Source organism: Blennius ocellaris (assembly GCF_963422515.1).
Source record: "Blennius ocellaris genome assembly, chromosome: 12".
Classification (NCBI taxonomy): domain Eukaryota; kingdom Metazoa; phylum Chordata; class Actinopteri; order Blenniiformes; family Blenniidae; genus Blennius; species Blennius ocellaris.
Genome location: NC_137661.1, coordinates 15,751,658 through 15,766,340, shown reverse-complemented (window position 1 = coordinate 15,766,340; position 14,683 = coordinate 15,751,658). Strand labels below are relative to the sequence as shown.

General features: G+C 41.9%; 1 protein-coding gene across 1 annotated transcript; it reads right to left on the bottom strand.

Moving 5' to 3' along the window:
* Positions 1-2,008: 2,008 nt before the first annotated feature.
* cdc34a (cell division cycle 34 homolog a) lies at positions 2,009-13,428 on the bottom strand. The gene is made up of 5 exons (XM_080506829.1): positions 13,089-13,428; positions 6,292-6,378; positions 6,087-6,184; positions 4,312-4,446; positions 2,009-4,213 (listed from the first exon to the last, which is right to left on the bottom strand). The coding sequence occupies exons 1-5, from the start codon at positions 13,269-13,271 to the stop codon at positions 3,988-3,990; spliced, it is 729 nt and encodes a 242-aa protein (XP_080362955.1). The 5' UTR covers positions 13,272-13,428; the 3' UTR covers positions 2,009-3,987.
* Positions 13,429-14,683: the final 1,255 nt, after the last annotated feature.

Here is a 14,683-nt window from a genome sequence, read left to right as displayed (position 1 = left end):
AGCTACAGTGGATTATATCTGTTGTGTGTGTTTCAAATGTGATGCCACTCTTGCTGTGGTGTGGCTGTTAAACACGGGGGTATACATAATGCTGAATTAGTATACATAATGTTGATTTGGTGATTTTTGTTTTGTGGCCCTCTATAGACGGGTGGTTTATATTTTCAAGTGGCAAAGACAGTATGAAAATTGGGGTCTATGAAACAAAAGCTTTTCTTGTTTTTCAAAGGAGGTAACTTCAGTTTTCCAGTGTCTCACTTTTACCTGCACTATTAAAAAAAAAGAAGAAGAAACAACCCTATTCAAATCACCACCATCAGACAACACGTGTAGAGAAATAAAAGAACTGGACTGATGAAAATCAGCAGGAACAGAAGCTCATCAACACCATGTAAAGTACCAACACTCCATTAAAAAAAATAAAAAATAAAATAAAAAATCCACACACACTGAGCATATGCCAGAATCTCCAGCTTTTAACTTCACAGTAGATCTGGTTTCATATGGAACAGCCTGAACCAAATTCATTATCCAGCCCCATTAAAATAAAATAAAAATCCCAGATCCAATAGTTGAAGTAGAAATGACTTATTTTGACACTTTGAATATGATTTGATAAAATACTATTATAATCAGATAACAAGATACACTAATAAATTATTATGAAGAGTCACTGAACTGTACACACGACTGAAAGACAGCCGACTATAATTATAGAAATGAGCTGCTGCTGCCCTCTAGTGGCACAAAAGTCAGACAATTATTTGATTAACAGTTTAAAATTATTGAAGTGTAATAAACATCTGAAAGTGACCTCCTGGTGGTCCACTACTGGACACCAATACATTTTATTTGGATAGAACCTTTCAGGAAACTCAGACACTTTACATCTTCACATTAATTATTTAATTGATTGGAAAAACAACAAGCAGATTTAGTCACGTACTTGATTGTCAGTTTGAAATCACCAGAACGATAAACTCATGAAAGATTTAGAGCTCATTACGATCTAATTAAATGTGAATTTATTGGTGCAAATAAACATCAGAAGCTGTGGTGGCTGTAATTATCCTGCAGAAACGGGTCAATATTTTACCATATAATAAGAATTGTCAAGAAATGTCAAGAATTATGTCAAGAGTTTAAGAAAGAAGAAAAGTAATCTTCAAAACTCCATGCTCCTAATCAATGAATAAATGTTCAAACAGGATGATTGTATTTTTAACATGATAAACAAAATAGTACAGACCTATAATACATTGCTCAGCTATTTTGCCTTGCTGAATAAAAACTATAATATATAATTACAATTTTATAATTCAAGATAGTATTTTTAAATGCCTCTTATCCACAACACAAAACAGTCAGACACACAGGATGCTTTATTGCATGTGATGCACTATGAGTGAATTATAAAGTGTCAAGGTCTCCACTAAAGTTTGCTGAATTTGAAAATTACAATCAGTTCATCCCGGCTCAGTCAAATACAAACTATTATTGCATTAAAACAGAAAAGACACCTTTAGGTTTTGGAAGTGGTCAAAGATTATTAGTCCTTCAATGTCATCCAGATATGCCACTGATTTATCTCGAAACATAATTGGCCATAACAGCAGGGCCACCTAATGATGTGCAAGTTTTGGGTTGTTTTTCCTTTTGCTGCCCATTAGTCTGTACAGATGTTTGAGAGATGTCATCCAGTGAAACACGTTGAAGTTGTACTAACAAATTTCACAAAATACGGAGCAAAGTCTTACCTTCGTTTCTCCTAAGCTCACTATTCACCGTGGAGAAGGGAAAAGAGAAGAGGAAGAAAACCGGTCCACAATCCTGTCGGACAAACAAGAAGTCGGCATCAGAAAATCCTGTGCAGTCTCTCGGCGCAAACCCCGAGCTTCATTCACTCCTGAGCATGTATCAGAACATCAGAAATACAAAAACCAATAAGTGTTTCGATTTTCCAGAAAGGAACACACACACAGATAATAAAATAACCAAGCACTCAACATCTAATAAACTGTTTTATTTCAGAATTTAAATACATTCAATATCCATATGAAAAAAAAAAGAAAATATAAACAAAAAAAAATCAAGTGACCATCAAAATATCCACATGTGCATATCAAGGTAGATTGTAAACAGTCCTTTGAGGCTCACGGTCAATGTCACTCAGCCAGTAAAGGATTTGTTTGGCGTCTTTGTTTTTTCCTGAGGTTTTTCTTGTAACTGCTGGGTTTTGTTATTATTGCGCTGAAAAATCCATGATCGGATCATTTTGGGCAGTCGAGGGAGAGGGAAAATTATAAAAGTTTAGATTGACAAAATCTGCAAAGGAAAGCCCGTCAAGCTCCCAAACAAAACTGAAAGGTAGAATACGTTGCAGGCCATGCAGTGAATAATGGACAGGTAAGATTTGGTTATTCATTATGTGCTCAGTGAGGGAGTGACTGCCGTCTGGCATTGATTCTATATTGTTTCGTTTAAGTGTGTCGGTTTGAATATATAATTCATATACAAAAACAGAAGGCATTCCAGCTCACGCCAATGTTTGAAAAGGATATAACAAAGGTGTCCTACAAAACAAATCCTCAGCCAAGTCACAACGGATTTAAATGAACACAGTAAAGACTTTTTTTTTTTTTAATATAACTTTAGAGAACACCAACAGCAGACCTGCAATCAGTCAACATGCTGAAGAACCGCATTCACCTCTTCGTGCTCAAAGAGAAACCCAATCAAAGTACCCTTCTCATTTTGAGTTTCTGTACACGTTTCTCAGCACATCTTATAAACCACGATTGGACACATGGAAACAATCACAGTGAAGTCGAACCAGAGATGGTCTCAGACAGTCTACAGCAGACTTCGGCCTACATATTCATGGTCCTGAATCACTCACGCTGCTACAGGAGCTCCATCTGAGGTCACATGGTTCATCGATTCAGGCGAGTCGAGACGACTCGATAACTGAACTATCCAACTCTGGAAAGTTGGGTTATCATTGGGAGTAGTTTAACTTAAAAATAAAAAAATAAAAAAAAAAATACTGCAAGACTCTGTAGTGGCCTCGAGGTTAGAAAAACAGATTTGGGTACTGAAGTTCTCAGGCTTGAATCCCACTGCTGCTCCTGAAGCGAGACCCTCGACCCCCATCGGCTGCAGCCCACTGACCCCAGCATGCACGAATAGGAGGGAGTAGAACCAAATCCCTGAGGCAATCAAAGTTACACTTTCTTTACTGTGCCACATCCAAAACACTGCGTATCAAGTAAGCTCAAGCACAATCTTTATAGTTTGTTTTTTAATTTATTTATATCTTTTTACAGTAATTAGAATTTATTAACAGTGACCTCAGCAAGCCGCCTCCCAGTGCATCCAGGCCACGAGTAACGAGTGTTCATGTGATGGAGGTCTGCACGGCAGTGAGCCGAGAACATTTGTGGGAGTCTGGTCTGCATTTCAGTCTTCAGCCTGGAGCGACGAGGCCGAGGGCGGAGAACCCGTCGGCCCAGATATCAACCTCTGGTTTAAACTGACGCACTTAAGTAGCCAGGAAAAAAGACAAAAAAAAAAAAAGATGGCAGTTGGTCCCCACGAGTTCACATCTGGGATACATTGTAGCATGGGAAGGCACTAGGGGTTGTTACCAGCTTCATAAAAGCTGAAACTTTTCATACACGTAACGCCACGAGCCCAGCATTCACCATGAGCACAGCTTCGAGGTGGAAAAGATACAGCTTCATAAAAACACAGAATATCAACAACTTTCCTCAAGGAGCATCTTTTGCAATAGTTACAGTTTGATTTAATTTGGATCTGAAGTGACCTGTGGCTTTATCGCGACGCGAAGATCTGCGCCGAGTGGTTGGGAGGGGAATTAAAATTCGGCCCGCGGTTCAGAGAATTGGGTGTTAAAAGGCTCTGAACGGATCCAAGAAAGGCCGCTGGTCCAGGGTTTGGGGAGAGTGGCGGTGGGTGGCGTCGTGGTCAGGAGTCCTCGGTACCCGAGTCATTGTCATCACAGTTTAAGTCTCCAGTATCCTCCTCTTCCTCTTCCTCCTCCTCCTCCTCATCGTCATAGTAGTCGTCGTACAAGAGGTTGGATCCGTCGTCCGGGAGTGGCGCCGGCGTGCGCACGCAGTATTCGTCCAAAGTCACGGGAACTTTGACGCCGTCTTGCTCGGCATCATCTCTGGTCCCCTGCACCTGCTTCCTGTGAGACAAGAGGGGGAAAAAAAAAAAAAAACCTCAGACATCACTGCACAGAGATTTGTGTCCACGTGTGTGAAAAGTGGTGTGCCGTCGTCCGACCTGATGATTTCAATGTACTCCTTGTCCCTGCCCTTGCTCTCTCGCCACTTGCGGTACATTACAGACGCGTCGACGTTGGCCGGGGAATACGTGTTGGGTTCATTCAGGAGAGAGATCACACTGAGCAGGATGGTCCTTGGAGAGATGGAAGGAGGCAGAGTGAGATTAAAGCGTTGTATAGAGGAAGGGGGTGTAAACGGTAAAATTGCAATGCGGAGAAAATAAAGGCAAGAAAATCGAAAATGAATGGAGAGAAGGTCAAATGCGCGGACAATAAAAATAAAAATACACAAATATCAGGATCTAAGAAACTGACGAACAGAGTGTACATTTGATCAAATCAAACTTTTTGTACAATATAAGTCAGCACAATATTTTACAGGGCAAAGATGGAGTTCCAACTCGTATCATTTGAGTGATCCCATGTTTGTCCTGTTGATGATGGACAGCTCTCTAGTGACCTCTTGAGGATCACAACACACATTGCAATCTACTGGTGTCAATTTAAAAACAGACTTGAGCAAATGTGGCTCAATCTTGTCATTCAAGTCCGTCTTGCTGTGAACAAACACTTCTTTTGTGTGATGAAGAACCTCCTGCCGTTGCTCCCTTTTCATATACTCTTAATGAGGCCACACGAATACCAGGAGTGCATTTACCACAGCACCCGTCATTACTGTGGCAGGTATTGAGCTTCTGTAATGTAATCCACATTTTAGAAAGTGCATTTAGAATTGTTTTTTTAATCCCCATGAACATGAAGCAAACTGAACTAAACTAGTGAAGTCAATCCCAAACAAAAAGTGGAAAAATTCCACTTTGACACAACATCGCGAACCTAATTTCTTTTTCACATTTTTCTTTGAAAATATGGCACTGGTATAGTGCTTTTGTTGCACAGTGTACATCTAAAGTATGACAATAACAAAACCCTTCAAGACGGACTTCAATAATTGATAGGTGTCAAGTAAAAATCTCAACGAACAAGCAGAAATTGTACAACCTCCCTGGGCGTTAGCATTTAAACTGCAAAGATTTGAGGCATAGCAGAGGGAAATAAAAAAATAAAAATCTGTTTTCTTGTTTTCATAACTACATGAGAGCTCACCAGCTATTTTGTCAGTTCACCTCAGTCCCTGGGCCAAAATGGGAAACCGTGTTTGTAATAATCAGTTGCAAAATGTCCATTATTGTGGACACAACCATAAAATAGCTGATCATTTCTGTGGGTGTATGATAAAGAAAAGGGGAAGACGAAGAAAGGGAGAGCCAGAGTAGCATTGGTATTACTAGAATAAGTCGAGTTTAGAAGGAAGCCATTTTTTTTATTATTCTTATTGTAAGGACAGTGGGACTATGGTATTGGATAATGCGTGCAAATGTTTAGCAAACACCTGCTGGTTTAATAATACCAATATCCTTTCTGAAACGTCGAATTGGCACGAATCCACTGACTGCTTGTGCAGATATGTGCAGGTACTGCTCATTTGATAATTAAGCGCATGTAAAAATGCAAGCTACCACCAGCTTGCATTTTTACATGCGTTTAATTATTGTAATTATTGTTACTTAAACAATTATTATTGTAATATCACAAATGCTCAGTGGATGAATAAAGTACATTTCTATACTTATGGATGTTTTTTGGGGGGGGGGTGAAATTGAAGGAATGCAAATGGACAGAAAAGAAATGCGTTATTGAATAACAGGAGTGTTTTGCCAAATTCTGACTGACATTTGTTCTTTGTACATCAGTGTTGCTTTATGAGGAGTACCTGACATTCTGTGTGGGGTTCCACCTCTCTGAAGGCAGCTCGCCGCTCTGTGGATCATCTACTGGTGGGTGCAGGATAGAGATGCACACGTCGCCGTTCTGTGACACACACGCGCAGAAACTTTTAGACGGGCATAACATCTACTCAACGTGTAGCCAGAACTTGCACGTTTAGAGCCGGCTCTCTTTACTGCAGTCACATTTACCTCATAGATGTTGGGGTGCCACATATTGGTGAGGAATCGGAAAGTCGGAGGAGAGTAGGGGTAGTCGAGGGGAAACTTCATCTGAGCCTGAGGAGGAGAAAACAAAGTTTCAGAGACGTGATGGGCTTGTCCAAGTACATGACAACCTAAAACTGCCTCTACTGATCAAACCCTGAATTAAATCTCAACTCAAGAAGCCCTTAATGAGTCATAAAGTGAGAATCCAGCATGACAAAGGCATCACAAATCACGCCTTAAATAGAGGTGAACGACTTTATATGCAGTGTGAATTAATGTAAACAAACATCTGAGGTGTGGTAGAAGAAGTGTAAACAGATCTCTACAGTGGTTCTTCTACACCAACAATGCATTGGATTTTGTTCTCAAAATATTTTTCCTTATAAGAAAAAAAAAATCCATTTACTGCAAATTGCAAAGTGAATCAACTAGAGAGTGACAAATCATCATTTCTCTTCACCATTAAAAGCAGCTTCCATCCTTCTCGGCACACTTTGATGGCACTTGCAGGGAGTAGTTTAAAAAAAAAAAATCGCCCTCAACTCCATTCAATTCATAAATATGAGCCATAAATGCACTCAAAAGGAAAAGTGAGGGCCTCCTGAAAGCTTTCCGTAACCCCCCCCCCCAAAAAAAAACAACTTGAATTTGCAGCACCGGCACACAGCTGATGAATGAAGATCAATCATGCTTCATTACTGCTCGAGAGAAACCTATAAATAGTATCAACGTAAAGTCGCTGCTGACCGAGGTGACGGCCCATGGAAGAGCTAATGATGAGTGTAACATAATACGAGCTGGAGGAAGAGAGAGATTGACGTTTGCAGTGCATTCAGAAGCAAAGTGTATGGATCTTAGTGGTGTTAAGTAGGGGGGGGGGGGGGGGGGGGTGGTATTATAGAGACATTGTGTTTGTCCTCTCCAGCTGTCACTGCAACTAAAGACAGACAATCCACCACTCACTCACGCCCGTGCTCTGCCATTATATGTCCCTGCAACTGAAACCACACCCAGATCCACTGTGTAAATCCTCCATGTGAAGTCCCTCCCTGCATTTGTGAGATTTGCTGTGGGAGGGGTTGGCAGTGTGTGCGCGTGGGTGTCTTGTGTTCTTCGCTGACCCCGACTGTACAGATTACACACATGCATATCACTCGCAGCATGAAACCTCCTGCTGATCCCCCCCCCCCCCGTCTCACGGACTCGCGCACACACACTGGATCACATTTGCCGATTTGGCACGGTCAGCTGGTCCTCGCCACAGCGCATGGGAACAGAGTGGAGTGTGTGGCGAGGCAAGAAAGACGGGATTTAACCAGTGTGTGGGTCTATTCATGTCGTTTTAGTTCATATTTTCCTCACTTTCTGACGCTCTCGATGTAGGACTTCCCAACGCAAGGATCCTGGACTCCCACTTTGTCCAGCGAGTCGACTCACTCCTCCTGCCAAGGGTGCCTCGTCTTCAAACCGCCCTTTGACTCCCAACCTTCTTGTGACTATTAAGTTTGCCATGCGCAGATCGCATGATGAAAACAAGTGGAGTTAAAACAAGTAGAGTTGCAGCCTACGATGTACGCGACTGCACATGAATGTGTAAGAATAAAACATGTATATATAGATATATATATATCCATATATATATATAAACACAGCTGAAAATGGAACCCGAGAAGCAGAACAAGTTTTTGGTGACTAAAGAAAAGCAGAGAAACTGAAGTAGACGAAGCTAAGTGTGGGCTATAAGCATGATGGCGAGAGCTGAAGGAACAAATTCACAGTTGGTTCTCGATCAGCAGCAGCTGGCTGAGGTTTATCGAGCAAATAGAAATGAGCATTACACACCAGTGCAACTTCAGCTTTAAACTTTATTGACAGATACGACTCCTACTCCTACTGGTGACTTTGCTTGGAAAGTGCAGGAAGCCATCAGAGGTGTGTCGTATCAGCGGTTGATCTCAGTGATGAATCAGTCATTTAAAATGTGCATCGGATGGCTTGACATTTATACCGTCGAACAATGAACGAACAGCATTTACCATAGTCACAGAATTCAACATCAACACGTTCTTCTGGATTGTGACCCAAAAAGCAGGATTGGCAAGAGAACGGAAAGAAGAGTTGAGAACGTACTCGCCCCCCCTGGAAAATTACAGCACAGTGAACAAAACTAGGTCAATGCAAAGACACTTGGCTGAACAAATCATTCTGTACTCCTCTGTGCACGCCCTTACCGTCTCTACAGACCTCCCACACAATTATCCTGCACAGTACCAACACTCACCTTGAATGACTGGGAATACGGTCCCAGCTGAAGAGCACATTGCATATAGACTATCAAACATTCACGTCCCAGAGGAAATCAACCTACACACATAATCTTTCGCCTCAAGTGTCTCACCATATTCTTGTTCTAAATACATTTTCCTCCAACCTAGACTGGATCAAGAGCCTTTTTATGGAGTCACATCGCCTCAAAATGTGTAAAAACAGAGGAAAAACAAACCCAAATGGCCAGGTGGCAGCTAATCGGCTAAAACCTTTTCCTTCGGGCTTCACCTGCTCACAGCAGGTTCTGCTTTCAAAAGGAACCAATGCAAGGAAGCACCGATTCCCCACAGCCTGCTCTTGTTTCTCTGAGACACTGCCAGAGGGGAGGGGGGTGTGGGGGGGAAACCAGACTCCAGCGGCTCGTCCGGGCATGGCTCAGTCAAGCCGTCAACAGCCAGAGTGGGATGTGTCGATCGCTCCCTCCCCTCCACAGAAAGGCCAACATGGAGCCTGTTGTGCAAACGCTGTGATGTAGAGTCGACAAGAAGAGACCGCCGGCTCAGAAACCCAGCTCCGTTGATCATCGTCAAAACAACAAACGAGGCCTGGCAATGATCAAAGAGCAGCACCTCTCATCCCACCCCCTCTTATTTTTTTTTTGTATTTACTTTCTTTTCATCACAAAACGCATAACATAACATTGACTACTTGTAACCTTGTTTCAATTCTACCTCAAGTATGACCTGTCTTCTGATACAGACGCCGGTAAAGATTCCGTTACGGATGAAAACTGGAACGTGGCCATTTTTTATTCCCCTTTCTACTTGGCGTAATACACTGTGCCGATGGTTCAGTAAACATTGTGAATAAGAGCAGACTTGTTGATTATCTTGAGTGACCGCAGGTCTGAAGCTCACCATTGATTTTTAACTGGGCTTCGGCTTCATCGCATCAAAATCAGAAGTCAAAATGTCCCCTCTATTGTCAATTCTGTCTCACTGGACTTCCCACAATGCAGACACGAATCACCCAAAACAGCCAATGGAGAATATCGGCAAGAAAAAGTGCAACATTTTAAAATACAAGTTGCAAAAAACAGAAATATGCAACATAACCATGAAAAGGTGCAATGTCCAATGCGAAGTACACTTAATATCGAGCCCTCTTAATTACTCAAATCAAACTTCTTTGGCACTGAAAAAGTAACGTTTTGGATGGTTTTTAATAAGTGACTGAATCGATCCAGAACACATCTTAAGAAGCAGCATTTCTTATAACATCCGTCACTTCCTCTGTGAAAATGGGTGAAACCACTTTAATCAAAGAACCAGCAAAACTACCAAAAAAATTAAATAAATTACAGAACAAACATTGTACTGACTTCTGCTGAAAGTAAGCACAGCAAACCTTTTCGAAAATAATACGAACATTGATGCATGGAAAGCACAACAATTGCTTTTTGATTATTGAGGGGTGACTTGGTCTGAATTCGGGTTTGAATAAATGGTTCTGTTGCACAACTCTCTCAACTAATTATGGGCCTCAATAGCATGACGCGTGTCAGGAATTAAAAACTGAATACGTTTCTAGGCGTATGTTTGCCCTAAAATGACATTTAAAGGTTGCTTTTTTTCTGACAGATACCGATCACTCCACTTTGAGCACATCAGGCCGTTATGGTTATCAAATGTGTTATTTCATAGAAACAAAAGTTTCATTGCCATTCATTCCCTTGCCTCACATTTCCACAAATGATGATATATATATATATATATATATATATATAAAAAGTCACCCATTCACTCAGTCACTTGATTAATTTTAACTACCGAGTGCAAGACTGATCGTAGTAAAATATAGACCTTGGAGAGGACTGGCCACATCAGTCACTGTTCGGTGATGGCTCATAAAAGATGCTTTATTCAATCTCAACACAAAGTTAGTCTCTGTTACGACGCTGCTGAGCCGAGCCGAGCTCAGCCTCTCCGTTTCATCCATGTTACAAGACCATCGCAGGAAGTAGGACAAATGGACCCCTTCCCACAGGACACAGCCTGAAGGAAAACTTGACAAAGGAGAGCAAAAGTAACAACAACAAAAAAACAACAACATCCTGACAATACAGAATGAACATGTAACCTGGAGGATAATGGTCGGATAATTCTGATCATTTACATTGTTTACTCAGGCTCGAAGGATCCAGGACAGTAATCTAATCCAGGTGTGACCCTCGGAGGCCACAACACCCAAGTGAAATAAACACCCGACTCAGCCAAGTTTTGACGTGACGTCAGTCACCGTCCAGTTTCGCCATTCAACGCCCAGTTGTGGTGTGTGTGACAACCTTTTTTTTTATTTATTTCGGGTAACGTGGTTAAAAATTGGGAATACGTCAAAACCGGTTGGATGGAAACCCAGCGCAAAACACAATGAGTCACAACGAGTCACAACCATGCAGTGGATTTCACAGCCAGACGGGAGCATTCCTGGCCCGACAAAGGAATCCTGCACCCACACACACACACACGCCAAACACGGCCTACGGAGGCTCGGCCGGTGCGCTCGCTACATGCTGGAGGCAAAGTGACGACATGAGGCTTTTAAAGAAAAATCAGTCGTGAAAAATCAGCCCAATGGACTCTTTCGGTGGGCTGAAACAATTCGGTTGGGGAAAGTGTCAATAACCTGACCAGGGGTCATCGCGTCCAATGACGTCCGGCAAATACCGCCCCGAGTGCTTGTGCCTTCCATTAATCGGATAAATAATCACAGGCAACGTGAGAAGGAGGACTGGATGACGGTCGATACAGCAGCTGGCAGGACAGGTTACTTTCTGATTTCAGAAGCTCCGATGTCGCTATGTTAAGATCACAATGTAAACCATTTAACTGTCGTCACAGTGCTGGATACAGGAGCCTGCTCTCAGTACACAAGCTTTCTCTTTGTATACAAACAACAAGATAACAAATCAGAGTCTTAAGCATGACTAACAGTTCAGGATGTGAGACATGGCGTTTTCTCTCAAAGTGCTCAACAGGAGGGACGGCCACATAATGTTCAGAGTTTGAAACAATCCCCTCGGGGCTTGTGAAACTTCTCAAATGAATTGCGCACATGCCGATTCAGGTTTGAAACTAAATTAAAAACATCAGTCGTGGCACCAAATGGAAAAAAAAGTGCTGATGTGCCGGTTGAATAATGAGCTTCAAAAAAAGCTTCAACTTTGGAGCAAAATGGGACTTTAAAACAGTAATTCACACTTTGATAAGAACGTGGTTTTTCATTTTAGATTAGAGAAATGACAAGTTGGTGAAGGTTGTGAGAATGAGCCTCATGGTGGAGGAAGTATAAACAAACTGTCGTTACCTTCTGCTACAGTCTGGGCCGTCCTGCTTGGTGCAGACAAGGCTGATTTGTCAAGTCATTTCTCGATCAATTAAGTTTGACTCTTCATCAGTCTCCACCTTATATTCCAGAAGCGTCTATATCGAGGCAGTAGACCAAAGTATTTGAAAACGGTTTGTCCTGTACCTGAAACCAGATTCTGAATGTCTCGGCTCATTGCCACAACACAGCATTAAAAGGCAGTCACTTTATAAATTCTGATGGACAAATTACTAAAAACTTCTGAATACAGGACGTGAAATGGATAGTCAAGTGGCCAGAGGTGACCCGGACATAAGATCCCTTACTTTTTTCCCCCTCAGGGTGTTTGTACTCTGACATGAGTAAGTGCTGAGTAAGTGACCAAACAAGAAAGTCTGTGGCACTTTTCAATTGTGAGATTCTGAGACGAGTTAAAAGAAGGGGAATTATCTGTTAGTTTGTTTTTTCTGAAGGAGCTATAACATCCCACCAAATAGCTGAAGCATTAAATTGCATCTTGAAAGCATGGATACGCTCGATGAGAAAATGATACCCAAGAGGTTGATTCTACTGCATCAATAAATATTCATTATTAAAAACAAACTGTAGGCGCAGGTGCCATTTGGGTGAAACTGGTACGAGAAAATAAGCAAGCAGTTCATTATTTCGCAGCGGATAACACAAAGCAAATTACTTAATTACTTATGGATGCTATTCTGGAGGTGTTTTATACCAACAGGAGTAACTTTGTCAAGCCGACCGGCCTGCGTAAAATCAGTACGTTTACCGATTTACGCACAGACAAAAGCGGTTGGAGGAAAAGTTCCGGGTGTCAGAGAAAGAGAGAGAGACCGCGAGGAAGTGAAGCGATTGATGCGAGACTGGGTGGAGTTGAGTTAAAAGTTCAATAAAAGCGGAACTGATCGTTATTTAGAGGGAGAGACGATCGGACAAGGAGCGGCGGCCGTTCGGGGCTCGCGACGAGCCTCGGCTGCTGTGGTTCACGTTCGGACCACCCGGACGCTGTGGCTTAAACTCGGAGCTGCGATATTATCGCCAAAAAAAAACCCCAAAAAACAAAACACGCCAATGTGGGCTAAAGTAAGAACAATAGAGCGACTGTTAGCTCACATTAGCCAACTCACCTTAAAGTAACCCCCAACGTAGAACGTGTTCGGGGGTCCGAATATCGCCACTTCCCAGTTGTACATGTCCGCCTCGTCCACCAGCGTGATCTTGAAGCCTTCCAGCGGCTCGTCCTGGAGGCTCTTCATCTCCAGCATCAGCGCTTTCTGGGAACTGGCGACATGGAGTAAATGCTGGGCCATGTCGCACCTCGGCAGGGCGCAAATACAGCCGCGACACCGAGGGGGGAGAGAGAGAGAGAGAGAGAGGAGAGACGGGGGAGCAAACAGAAGTCGAACGCGGAGGCGCCTGTACGCAGCTGCACGGTGCCGAGTGTCGGGGCGTCTCCGCTCGGTTCACAGCCGGTCACCTTTCCTGTGGACGGCCGCGGGGAGCCCCGGCTTTTAAAGTCCATCCGGAGATCCCGTGCCAGTCAAGTTACACGCGAGTGGGAGCAAGCACATCCGGTCACCCCTTCACAATACAACCGTGTTTTTAAATAAGATTTCGATGGAAAACGACAGGTTCGGTCATGAACCATCTGGTAATCATCGTCACAATATGAATTACTTTTTATATCGAGTCAGGTTGGATTGTATTTGTAATTTCCTCATACTAGTATCGCAAGAGTCAGATTTTTTTTGAGTTTCCGTTTTATTTTAAAGCAAAAATCAGCCGTTTCCTGAACAACACATGTTATTTGTCATAGCTTTTGAATGATCTCGTCAAAGAAAATCGAGTGAAATTTTCTGAATTATCTACAAAGTAGCTAATATTTAGAAGAATGTTGTGTTTTTATGGATAACACCCTCTCATTTAAAAGTAAAAAATGTTTTGTAATATTAAACATTATTTTACAATCTATAAAGTCTGCTCTATTTCACATTTCATCTTTAGTCATCTTACAGTCGTTTCATGTTCACATCACATTTCCTTTGTCTTTTTTTTCAAAGCAAAAACACATTTCCCCGATTACACACACATCTCAATGTAATCAACACCCGTTCACAATATTTATTCTAATTATTTTCAGTATTTGAAGGACATTTTTTGTCTAAAAAACTTTATGAAATATCAAGATATCTACAAACATGAGCCGTTTTCCCAATGTTTTCTGAATATGAAAAAAACATTTCGACAACAAAACATTACTTGTTAATCTCATAATTATTAAGAAAGTATACCGTGCATCATTTTTTAATTTCTTTAAATTTTTATATTTGTCCCAGTTTTACTAAAAATCTGATTTTCTTTGACCGTTTCATTTCAAAGCAAAAACATTTCCCCATCATCACATGTGAAAGTCACAAATTATTACCATTAACCATTGTTAAAATTCTAAAACAAAAATACTTGTGGAGAGCCAATATTCACAGGTCTGAACATGCTCGCTTTGTGTTGTAATGCCGCCTGAAGCTTGGCTGCTGTATTGTTTTCAAACATAAACGGAAGGCGGTTCAATGACCTTCGGGTCCAAACGACGTAGCTCCATACGACACCGCAAGCTCGAAATTTGCAGTAGTGGAATTGATCAATCTTGCCGTCAGGCAAAGCTTTCTTGGTATTGAAGCTCAGTAAAGTGCACTGCAGCACCAAAACAACAATGTGCACACGT